Genomic DNA, 12557 nt, shown 5'->3' with positions numbered 1-12557 from the left:
ACGGACAGTGGTCTACTGCCGTGACGGACGTCGTGTGCTCCGTCACAGACGTCGACGAATCGCGGCAGCCCTATTTTGGTTTTATATGCATATGACATTCTCCCAATCCTCTTCTGGATCATCCAAATGCTCTCTAGCAAACTTCAGACGGGCCTGGACATGTACTGGCTTAAGCAGGGGGACACGTCTGGCACTGCAGGATTTGAGTCCCTGGCAGCGTAGTGTGTTACTGATGGTAGCCTTTGTTACTTTGGTCCCAGCTCTCTGCAGGTCATTCACTAGGTCCCCCCCCCATGTGGTTCTGGGATTTTTGTTCACCGTTCATGTGATCATTTTGACCCCACGGGGTGAGATCTTGCGTGGTTTCTGGTGTCCTTTGACAGCTGTTTGGTCTTGGCCATAGTGGAGTTTGGAGTGTGACTGTTTGAGGTTGTGGACTGGTGTCTTTTATACTGATAAGTTCAAACAGGTGCCATACATACAGGTAACGAGTGTAGGACAGGAGCCTCTTAAAGAAGAAGTTACAGGTCTGTGAGAGCCAGAAATCTTGCTTGTTTGTAGGTGACCAAATACTTATTTTACTGAGGAATTTACCAATTGATTCATTAAAAATCCTACAATGTGATTTCCTGGATTCTTTCCCCCCATTCTGTCTCTCATAGTTGAAGTGTACCTATGATGAAAATTACAGGCATCTCATCTTTTTAAGTGGGAGAACTTGCACAATTGGTGGCTGACTAAATACTTTTTTGCCCCACTGTAAGTATAAATAAATAAATGCATAAATAAATGCATAAATACAGAAATGTATAAATAAATGTCTTAAATATATTTCCACATTTATTCATTTCCACATTTGTGTCCATATGCTAATAAGAAAGGCGGGCCTAACCGCAGTCTCATGCAGGATTGGTCACAATCGCATGAGTAAAACTTCACTAATGTCCTTTTCACGTTTGAAGCAGCGGTTATAACAGTTTTTAAATTGTACTTTTATATAGAATGAGTATGTGACTGAGGACCAGTTTATTCTTTCTGGTGTTAAGTTAACCCTGTAAGACCCAAATATAGAAAAACCTAAAAAAAAAATTATTTGACCTTTCAGATCATGTTGTATGAGGCCTTTGATGCAGAAATGAAAGTTTTTTTTAAAAAAAAGTGTTTATGTACGTTTTTAGAGAAATGTTGTAATATTGCAACATTGGGCTTAGTTGGGAGCAGGATTTCTGTATTTGTACTCACGTTGGGTGAACAATTCAGAACAACTAAGGGTTCATTTGCAGGGTTGATTGCTTACTTAGCCCCATAACGGTATATAACATTAATAATAATCACACATTAGTCATATTTTTATGAAGTCATTTATTAAAATTAATAAAAATATTAAACAAGATAAAACTCTTAAAAAGCGCGTTTTTTCCCTCTTTTTTTCTTTTTATGACATTGGTCATGAAGACATTCATTGGTGGTGAAAGTCCCAAAAACAGTCCCTGTTGTCTAAAAAGCAAAGGCGAACATCACACTTTCTGCATTGCGTGTTGGTGTATCCTTTATTGCACTGTCTGCAGCGTCCTCTCCCTGTCTTCCTTGGGAAACGACCAACTAGGTCCTTGCGTACATCCAATGGGAGGTTTGCACATCTCTTGGATGGCCTCTTCTGAGCATTCAGAGGGCTTCCTGATGTCACTGACTGTGTTGCTGGGCTCCCTTTGCCTGAAGATGGCCGTCCTCTCTTTGGAGTTTGAAGTGTTGCGTTTACCAGGATAAGAGAGGATGCTAGCTGTGCCTGAAACTGTCTCCTGTTCATTGTCTCTTTGCTAGACACCTTGAGCGCTTTACAGTCCCGCTTTAGAGCAGCCAGGCATTGATCACAGCGAGGATGATGGTGTGCCAGAAGATGTACATGTACCAGCGACGGGATTTGATGGGGAACTTATATTTGGCTGTAAATGAGTCCAAAAAATCCACACCTCCCATGTACTTGTTGTAGGCACCAACAATGTAAGGCCTCTCAACTTCAATGAAGGTTTTGTTGGCTTTGTCCCAGCGTTGAATCTTCTGCACAGGTTCAGGTCCAGCAAAGGATGACACAAGTGTGACGGCCCTTCTGTCATACCATTTGACAGCACAGATGTTGTGATTCCCCTCCACTCTGACGTCATAGCTTCCTCTCCCCTTTTTCTTCAAGCTCTTCTCGTCTTCAAGGTTACAGTTGGGTAGGCGCACCTGCCTGGCTGTTCCCACGTAATGAATTCCCCGATCAAGGAGCTTCACTAATAATGGAACACAGGTGAAGTAGTTGTCTGCATACAGTTTGTAGTTCTGACCTTCTGGAAGTGTGGAAGCAAGTTTCATCACAACCTCACCTGACAATTTTGACAATCTGACAGATTTGGCTCGTATTCCGTTGACACTGCCTTGGTAGACACCGAAGTCACACATCATGCCAGAGATTCCAGTTCTCACCCACACTTTGAATCCCCATGGGTTTGGCTTGCCTCGCATATATTGCTTGATGCTGCTGAATTTCCCCTTGAAAGGAATCATCATCTCATCCACAGAGTTGTGCTCTTCTGGTACCACCTGCAGGCATTTCTCTCTGAATGAATCAAGCCACAGTCTGAGTTTCCATAGTTTGTCTTTCTTTTCCGTCTCAGATACTGTCATGTTGTTTACAAAATGTAATGACGTCAACAGGGATTGGAATCTGTTGCGTGGCATCACATCAGCAACAGGGGAGTACCGCGTCTCTGTCTCCCAATACATACGGGTTCCAGCCATTTGTACCAGGCCCATCTTCAAGTACATGCCAAGCATTTTTTCAATTTCCTTTGCAGTGGTGTTTACAGATGTTCCATGCACCTGAAAGCTGTACTCATTCGTGTTTTGTGTCAGAGCCTCAATCATGTCTTCGGACACAAACTTCTGGAAGTATTCCAATGGTGTGTGGAGGGAAATGTCATCTGCTGTGATATCCAGACCAGAAAAATCTGTGTTGGGACTGATGAAATCTTTTTTCAGCCAGCGATACCTGTCACGGGGCATGGTGTGTTTCCTTGTTTTTGGCTCGATGTCCACGTAATTATCAGCTGGACAGACCATGGGTGGTTGGTTTTCTTTGTCCACTTCTTTACAGACATCTTCATCGGAGTCTTCATCACTCTCATCTGTGTCACTGATTTCAATCTCAACCTCACTCTCTCCATTTTGGACCAGGTCAATAACATCCTGCACCGTGTATCGCGGCTCTCTCCTTGCTGGTGGCATTCTGAAAATAAAATATCAATTAATTAACATGAATATATGTTTTATATATTGTAGTACATAACCTGAAGGAATAGATAGGGTGGTGGACCAAGTGCTCAGGGTAGAAATGTTTTCCATGCAGACAATACTGTCTGCCTGGTAAGTCGCTTTGGACAAAAGCGTCTGCTAAATTCCCTAAATGTAAATGTAAATGTAAATGGTTTAATGGCTCTAATTATCATACTAAAAGGAAAACATGCATCCCCCCACTTACATCCACACCCCACATTCAGGAACATTCCTGTCCCCAGAACTGAATTGTTCCATGGACAAAGTCATGGAATTTTAGGTCAGGCTGATCAAATTAACTACATTTTTTAGAGATAAAACTTTTAAATCAGTCAAATGACCAATGACCAGAACACAACACAAGGTTAGAATGTATACTATCCATGTATAAAGAAAATACTCTGTTTCAGGCAGTGGTGTAGTGGAGGGAACACAACCTGTTTGAGCCCACTGCAACAAGCCAGCTATTTTGACTACCACATTCACCCAGTGTTGTATAATTGCAACAATTATATAATAAGCTCTAAAAGAAATTTGATGCATCTATTCCACACTAACTACATATGTACATGCTCTAGACATTATAATAACAACCAAAAAAAATATAAAAGACATTTTACTTACATGCATCTGATGAATCCAGTCCAATGAAACCAATAGATGTTGTTCGAAGGAAACCTTGAGAGGTTGTGTGAGTTCATGGCCAGAAGGCGTGACTTATAAACAAATGTACGATCCAATAACATTGTGAGACTGAACAATAGGACCCAATGACTATGTAAATGTGGTAAAAAAACAAGAAAAAAAAAGCCAGATTGTTTTTTAGGATGGTTAAAGGTAACGTTGTAATTTTACAACAAGGGGTGCTACAGGGTTAATGTACTTACATGATTCTTGCTGTTCTGTGTTTGTACCCTCATAGTTGAATGCACTTATTGTAAGTCGCTTTGGTTAAAAGTGTTGAGTGTTTTAAAGGAATACTGAGAGTTTAATATCAACAATAAGACAATTGAAGTTCAAATTATGAGGCAATTTCAGCAGAGTCAACAGCTTAGTTTGCCATGGACATGTGAATATGGTGCGGAATTTGCCAGTATTTTGGGAGGACTAATATTTGGGACCTTGACACGCGATGATACAACCAATGTGCTTTATGTAGGCACAGTGTTTTGGTGTCAGAAGAAAGACTTCTCTTAGAAAACTGTACAGTGGTGCCACTCTCTCCATTCCAACATATTATGTTGGATGAGCTTGACCGGCAAATGTTGAAATAAATTGCACTGTTTCAATTTTTTTTCATAGCATTGACCTTTGCTCATGGTATACAATGTAATTATTTATAGCATACTTACTTACATAAGGGAAATCTATATACGCTACAAATTAAGATTTATATTTATTTTAAGCCTGGTTTACTTACGCCAGATTTTTGTTGGTACCTTAGTTATTACCTTTTAGAAAAAGGTGTTACCTCTTCACCACTGAGTGAATCTATCCTGATTTGCATTTAAAAAGCTCACAGCATTGTCATTTACATGTGAAAGCCTCCCCTAGGCCTAGGAGCAGGGGGGTCACCTCCCAACATTCTCAGGCTTGTAAAACTGCCAGAAACTAGAACCCTGAATCAGTTCCTGGCATTTTTCTGTGAACAGCCGTTAACCGAAAATTCCACCGAAATTCCGAGCGACACTAACTGACAAACTCTTCTTTTCATGCAGTGTTGAAGCCTGGCAGGATGGACTCTCGTGTGATCTCACTAATTTCGTGTGTGAATCAAGCTGCCATCTAAAGCAGAGGTCTTCAATTTTTTATTTATTTTCCAACCAATTTTCCCACAAATTGAAATGTCTTTAAATACACATTAACATGCATCCGACATATTGTGAGGCCGATTTGACCCTCTGCCTGACAACCTCCATCCGTCCAAGGTTAGATGAATTGTGTGCTACCCATCAGGGTCCGACATCTCACTAATGTGGGAGTATGTGTGTCATCCATAGATGGCTTGAGGATTCACTGTCTCTTCTACATGTATGTTTAAAATAAAAACATGAATCTGTGAATTATTGTAATAGCTCAGTGTTGTATGCAAGACGTATGTTTATAAAAGGCAGTGGCTTGGCACCCCTGTACCTTGCACATGTTTAAAGTAAAAACATGAATATATGAAACTGTGTAATACTTGAATAGTTTAGTGTTGAATGCATAATAACAGGATAGCTATGTTTATACATGGCACTAGGCCGAGTTTAATATAAAAGACAATTTCAAACAATATATATAGTATGGGGTCCCTGCTCCATTTCTCCAGCTCCAGTTTTTTTTCACGATTTCAGGAGAAGCAGTTTTCTAAATGTACTGAGGGTGAGCTGTCGTCAGATCAGGATAACATGCAAAGTTCCAAACTGGACCAAATATCGGATGTTGATCAGAACAAGAGTTCCCTTTATGTCTAATCATTCAAAACCTGTACAGATTCAAGTAAATCCAGCGCTGCCTGATATTAGAATATCTAAAGAGTCAACACAAGCTTTCCAGTTGTACCCAGAACGTCAAAATGTTGGCAACCTCTTGAAGATGACATGGGTGCCAATGCTGCTAAAATGTCAGACCCAGCAAATTCTACGAATGACTGATCGAAGGATAAACCAAAGGGTGAAGCGGAGATTCCCAAACCAGAATCAACACATCTGACATTGAGCAAAATTACTGTTATGTTTGTGGTAATTAATGGCATTTAAACATTTTCTCTCCCTGAGCACTCCAAAGAGGGCAAAAAAATATTTTAGTAAAAATGAGGAATAAAGAACATTTTAGACATAACGCTGCAGTTTTACAAGATGGAACCGGAAAATCTAAAGTGAAGAAAGCTAAAGCTGTTGCAGGAAATTGTATTCACTGAATGTACTGTCAAGGGATGTACATTCATAAGGAACTGTGGAGACATGTCTGATGATGCCCTTGAAAGCAAGAAAATTAAGATTTGGTTAAAGAACCTGGAAGAACCAAAGTATTATGTTTCACACTAGCTCAACAGTCTGCATCCTGTCAGCAAATCTCAAGTGGAGTGTGGACGCTGCTTAGTGTCATGAAACAGGATGAGGTTGCCTCAGTTGTGCGGATTGACTTTATTATTCAGTTTGTCCTACAACAGACACGGACAAGACCCTACAAAGTATGAGTACATACGACAGAAGCTTTGTGAAATGGGACGTCTGTTGTTATGTTTGATATGGAATTCTCTGTACATAACCGGAGGAGGTTGTTAAACTTGCATACTTCCAGAGAGTTGTACAAGCAGTAAAACAAGTTTCAGGTTTTAATGAAGAAAAACTTGCATACCAAACACCAAGCCTTGCGCTGAAATTGGGATATACTCTACACAAAATCGGTGACATCATTCATTGTCAGGCCCTCATGGCAGAATATGAAGAATTGATCAAGTCGACTGACATTTTCAAGAAATTCTAAACATCTAAGTGGACGGAGTTGGTTTATCACAGTGCCTTCACTGAAGATGTTGCTTGAGAAATCTGAGGCAAGTTCCTTTTACAACTTGAAGGAGGAAGACACGGTTCAGAATTATGCTTGACTTGCAAAGGTTACTCTTTCACAAATCATACTGTTCAATCGTAGACATGCTGGGGAGGTTTCAAAAATGCTTCTCAAAAGTTCTAATGAGAGAGACTGCTCAAAGCTCCATGAGGACGTTTGTGATGGCCTGTTGGCCTGTGCCGTTCCATGCCATGTATCTAACCATGTTCTATGCCATGTTTGTGGTCTCTGTGTGCAGTGTGGCTGATTGGAGGTGATGAGCCTTAATTGGGTGCACCCGGCCCGCAGGTTCATCTGACTCGTTAAAAGCTCTGGCTCCTCCTCCTTCGGGAGATTCGACCTGCAGCAGCCACTGCCTAAGCCGCTGGTCTTGGCCCAGCATCGGCGTGTTGTGCGTTGTCATTTGGATTTGATGCAGACGTTTTGTTAACGTGTTTTCGTTGGATAATTGCACCGCTCAAAATCTACAATAAAACCATCGTTTTACATGGTAAAACCTACTCCGTCCGCTCTGTTATGTCATTACTACCCTAGGTTGCTATGGGATTGTCAAATATTGAACAGAAGCTCTGTAACTATTTTAGCTGAATTGAAATCATGGGAAAAAGAGGGAGAAAGGTTGCAGTTCTGCCCACCCCAAGTGTGGTAGATGCTTTGTCACTATTGACCAGTAAGAGGTCTGAATGTGTTATTTGTGCCACAAATGTCTTCCTGTTTGCAAGACCCAAATCCACGAGCCACTACAGAGGACAGGACTGTTTGCGTGTTCATGCAAGCCAGTGTGGAGCAAAGCGCCCTGAGCAACTCAGGTCAACACAATTCAGGAAGCATGTTCCCACACTTTCACAAGTCCTCAATTTATAAAACAAACTTCATTAGGTTGCAGATTTCCTTGGTCATGACATCTGATTTTCATAGATTACCCATTCCCACCAAACAACTGGCCAATATTTCCAGACAACTTTTGTCCATGGAAAAAGGACATCTCTCTAGCCTGCATGGGAAATCTCTGGATGGGATTGAAATAGGAAGTGCGTACATCTGAACGTCAAGTCAAAGACATCTGGACTTTCCTTAGTTCACTGGTCACTAAGTTTTTCTTAGCACAGATCACATTTCATTTCCAAATATATGGCATGACTACTGTTCAGAATTAAAGAATAAAAGACTACTGTAGAGCTAGGAAATAAATCAACATTGTGGTTTATCAACTTGCACAGCAATAGTACTATGATAATGCTGTATGATCATATTGTGTGAACATTTTACAGAACTCCATTGTCCAACTCAGTATTACTACAGAGCCTTGTAAGTCCTAAAATATATTTTTAGGTGCACACAATGAATTAAATCCATTTTGTTTGCACAATAGAATGGCTTTCACAGCAATCGATCTGTCTTCTTCAGAATTTTGGCTTTTCATTCTGTAACCCAGGTAAAATATGGCTTACAAATGGTCTAAAAATATATTTCTCGCACCGGAAATGTAACTACTTCCGGTTGCGCCACTATAAACATCCAGGTCAGGAGGGTCACTTCCTCTTTCCCGTCTGAGCAGTGTGAAACAGCCTCAGCTACAATCTCCGGTAAACTGGTGATCAGCGGTGAGTTGTACTGTGTCGTCTATGATTAGCATAGCATGGTGCTAGTTTAACTTGTGTGTTGCCTCGGTCTGTGTCTGTTAGCTTCATGCTAACCATGCTAACAAAACCCCTTTGCGGAATCACTGATCATTTAGTGATGTTTGTTTGTATATTTACCTGCATGGAATAACCCTGTCATGTTCTGTCATTTTAGTTTGTTGATTTCAGTGTCTTTTGTGTTTCCTGTTTTATTTTGTAGTCTCTGTTCCTTGTGTGTTGTTTCTGTCTTCACTTTCTGTCGCTGATTGTCTTCCTCAGTCCTCATGTGTAACACCTGTGTTTAATTGCCCCTGCCTTCCCTCTGTGTTTCCCTTTGTCAGATCGTTTGTTATTCTACCCGCTGTCTTCCATGGTGCTGTCCTGTCCTGCGTTCCTGTCTTGCCCTGATCTCCTGAGCCTCATTTTCATGTAATGATGAGCTATTCACTAGGGATGAGCGAGTACAGCATTATCTGTATCTGTATCTGTTAACCATATGAATTATCCGTATCCGTACTCTGAGTGGGCAGGGCGTGATTTAACCCGGAAGTGGGCTGGTTCAACATAACTTTCTTTTTTAACTTTGAAATTTTTTTATGATTTTTTTATTTTTATTTTTTTTAAATTTATTTCCACACCACGTGTGTGTGTGTGTGAGAGTGAGATGCGAGGGACGTTCGCTGTCTCCCGGAGAGATGAGCGCTCTGTGTTTTTGGTGTGGAGGGGCGTGAATTATATTCGTTCACAGGTCATGCAGACTGGTTTTGTTATTTTCACTTTACATTAACACTTAAAGTTTAGTGCAGTGTAATTGCTTGCCGTGATAATTAAATGCCAGTGTGATAATAAATGACAATTTCAAACCATACAAACTGTCATGTTGTACTGTATTTAATAGAGGTTTACTTTACTGTAAAGTGGGTGTGAATGTGAAGTGAAAAGCCAGTCATTGTGACTTGTGGGCGGGTATGGTTCGTGTCTTTCTGTGCTGGGAGCACAGAGTGTTCATTTCTCCGGGAGACAGTGAACGTCACTCGCTACATCTGCAGCGCTCCTCTACTGAGCCAATGCAGGTCTCGTGAAAAAATTTCCAAAGACTCGTACCCGAAGACCCAGTCGGGAAATGAACGAATCATTTCTGCTTCCTTGACTGAGCCTATGGAACAGTCCCGATGCGCAGTGAACCTGAGTGACTGAGAGACAGAGAGCTGTTCTGTGAGTGAGTGAGCAGAGCCGTGTGTGACGGGAGGAGCGCTGTGACGCTGTGTGAGGATTTTCATTCAGTCCGATCACAGATAATGACTCCGATTACTCGTATAATAATCGTACTCGGCAAAAGTGCTTTATCCGTACCGGATACTTGTTTCAGCCGAGTATCCGGCTCATCTCTACTATTCACGTTCGTTTTAAGACTTTATGTCCCAACTTTTTCACCTCTTCTGTGGATTTAATGGATTTACTAATCAAATTTTTACTTTGAAATAAATGAAACACAGAACTTTGTAGGGCTATTTGAGTCCTCCCCTTATTTGTGGAAAATGTATGAAATAAGAAGTACCCTATTTTTAAAAACATATAGCTGCAGCCTAATAGTGTAACGAACTGGGTTTATGTTTATGTTTGGTTTTGACGTATGCTCAGTAAAACACTGTGTTGAAGGAGCGTTCTGATGTCTGAGGGTCAGTGAAGGGGTCTGGGTGGGACATGAGACTGTTTGGACCAATAGGATGGGGGGATCGGGGATCAATGAGGATGTGAAGTGTTGTTGATGTGTGCGAGTGACGGAGTAGGAGCGAGAGGTGCACATGTTCGTGTAGAGGAAAATACAAGTTACTAAACCACGAAGAAGTTCAGTGTCCTGTGGAAGCGGGGACGCTACAATAGCTTTAAAATATATATTTAAGTTGGCGAAATATTTAAACAAAAAGCGAGAGCAGGTCAGACTGGAGGCGAACACAGATACTGAAGCTGCAGCTCTGCGTTAATCTCTCGTTAAAAAAATTGACAGCGTTAAAATGGGTTTGCGTTAACGCCGTTAACGCGTTAAACTGACAGCCCTAATTTTTACACGTAGCGACTCCCCTCGCGTAAATACCTGTAGCTTAAGGAGCGGACCACTTTAATAGACGCACCAGATCCCTTGCTTCGGGTCCAGCGCAAAATAAAACACCTTCCGTACAGCCCCAGCTCAAGAATAGTAGGAACCAGACCGCCGGCTGTGCTGCATTTACCAAAAACCTTACGGACAGAATCAGATATAGTTTAACGCCCCTCGCCAGCGGAACGAGGTAAGGAAGCTGGTCCCATTTACTTTGCTGCAGGTAGCGCGGGATGGGATTCGCTATGTCACGTTAACGCATCAGACTTGTCTCACGTGGTGATTTGTTTGTTTATTGTATTTTAACTTTTATTTATTTGTATTTGTTTGGTTTTATGGATTAAAATATCGTAAACTTAATGTCATACCAGTTTTACGGTGTATTTACGGCAAAGATGAAGGGAACAATAAAGAGCTGTGTGACATCAGTAAAGAAACTCTGCGTTGTGTTTGGAGAAGCTGGGGGGCTGTTACAACAGGTAAGCAGTCAGTGCAAGCAACCAAGTCCATTCAGGGAAAACACAAAATCCGATATCCAGGCAGAGTCCAAAACCAGGCAGGCAAATACACGGAACTTCAGGCTTGAGAGCATGTGCACACGAACGGGACAATGACAATCTGGCAGAGGGTGAGTGGAAACACAGGGTATAAATAGGGACAGCTTAATTACAAACAAGGTACAGGTGTCTGGGGAAACCAACAGGAAGTAACACTAGACACAAGAACCCAGACAACAAAAGAAAACAGGATGGTTTTTCAAAAGCTAATGGCAGCAAAAAGCAAGGTGAAAACATCAAGAGAATTTATCTTCAAATGCAAGTACTCAACTGAGCAGCTAATGGTACGCATGTTAAAAAACCTTTTAAATCCAACAAAGAACATTTTCGTCCATAGCTTTGTTTCTGTGGTGATGACAGTAATGTTGGACCAGCAGGTGAAACAATAGTCTCATTTTGGTCTGGATAAGGATGCAGCGGACGTTAAACGGGTAAAACCACATCATTAATCTGATCTGAAACCACATTTTGTAATCACATATAAATAAGAACATAGTGAACAGAGAAGTTGCCAGTGTTGTGCATGAACAAGTTCTAAAGAATGCGTTTTTTGAACACATTCACTTTTATTAGAACGATGAACTGAACGCAACTTAATGACAAATAATGAATTTGAACGGTGAACACGTTCATATTGTAGCGTCCTCGCTTATAGATGACATGAAACTTCTCTCTTTATGTGTAACTTTATTGAAGTCCAACAAACACCACCGTATTCTTCACTCCCCTTCCTCATTCACCCTTGACTCGCCAAATCATCAGCCAATGAGAGCCTGCCATCCCACATACCCCCACAGCCATTGGTCTAGAACTGTCACGTGCCCAAGCCCAACCGGTTCACTGACCCTCAGGAAATCAATACTTATTGACATGGTGTACTTAGCTGAACATAAGTCAAACTACCAGTCCAGTCTAGCAAAAACGTTACGGAGTGTTTTCCTTCTCCTGAGGAGAGACGCTGTCTAAATCGAATGCTTGCACCATGTCGTTGCTCTGTGCCTGTGGAAGGTTGGTGATGTAGCCTAACCTAAACCAACTAACTCGACTTCGCACTACGTTACCCATGATCCATCGCACACACATGCAGACCAAACAAGCAACGTATTCCAAGTGTGACGCCCCGGCTTTGACACTAGGCTCTGTGGTTTCTATGTGTGCATGTCTCATGTCTCCTGTTTTCTCCGTTTAACATGTAGGAGGTGGAGATTGCAGGCTGTGGTTAATGAGGGGCGGGGCTCCAGGTGATGGCCATCACTATATAAACGGTGTCCCGGAACCTCAGAGCCCTCTCTGTTCCTGCTCTGGCCTGATGCCGGAAGGCTGCCTGCACCTAGTCTTGATACTGTTTTTTGTATCTATTTCGTTAATAAACTTGAAGTATTGTTAAAACATTACCCAATGGTGTCTGTC

At 41.5% G+C, this 12557-nt stretch overlaps 1 protein-coding gene across 1 annotated transcript; it reads right to left on the bottom strand.

The window, feature by feature from the left end:
* Positions 1-1848: 1848 nt before the first annotated feature.
* LOC133002201 (piggyBac transposable element-derived protein 3-like) lies at positions 1849-3267 on the bottom strand. Its single transcript, XM_061071968.1, has one exon. The coding sequence runs from the start codon at positions 3265-3267 to the stop codon at positions 1849-1851; it is 1419 nt and encodes a 472-aa protein (XP_060927951.1).
* Between the last annotated feature and the right edge of the window lie 9290 nt (positions 3268-12557).

The sequence above is a fragment of the Limanda limanda genome, chromosome 5 (assembly GCF_963576545.1).
Source record: "Limanda limanda chromosome 5, fLimLim1.1, whole genome shotgun sequence".
Lineage (NCBI taxonomy): Eukaryota > Metazoa > Chordata > Actinopteri > Pleuronectiformes > Pleuronectidae > Limanda > Limanda limanda.
Note: the sequence above shows the minus strand (reverse complement) of the source record. Positions and strands in the feature narration are given on the sequence as shown.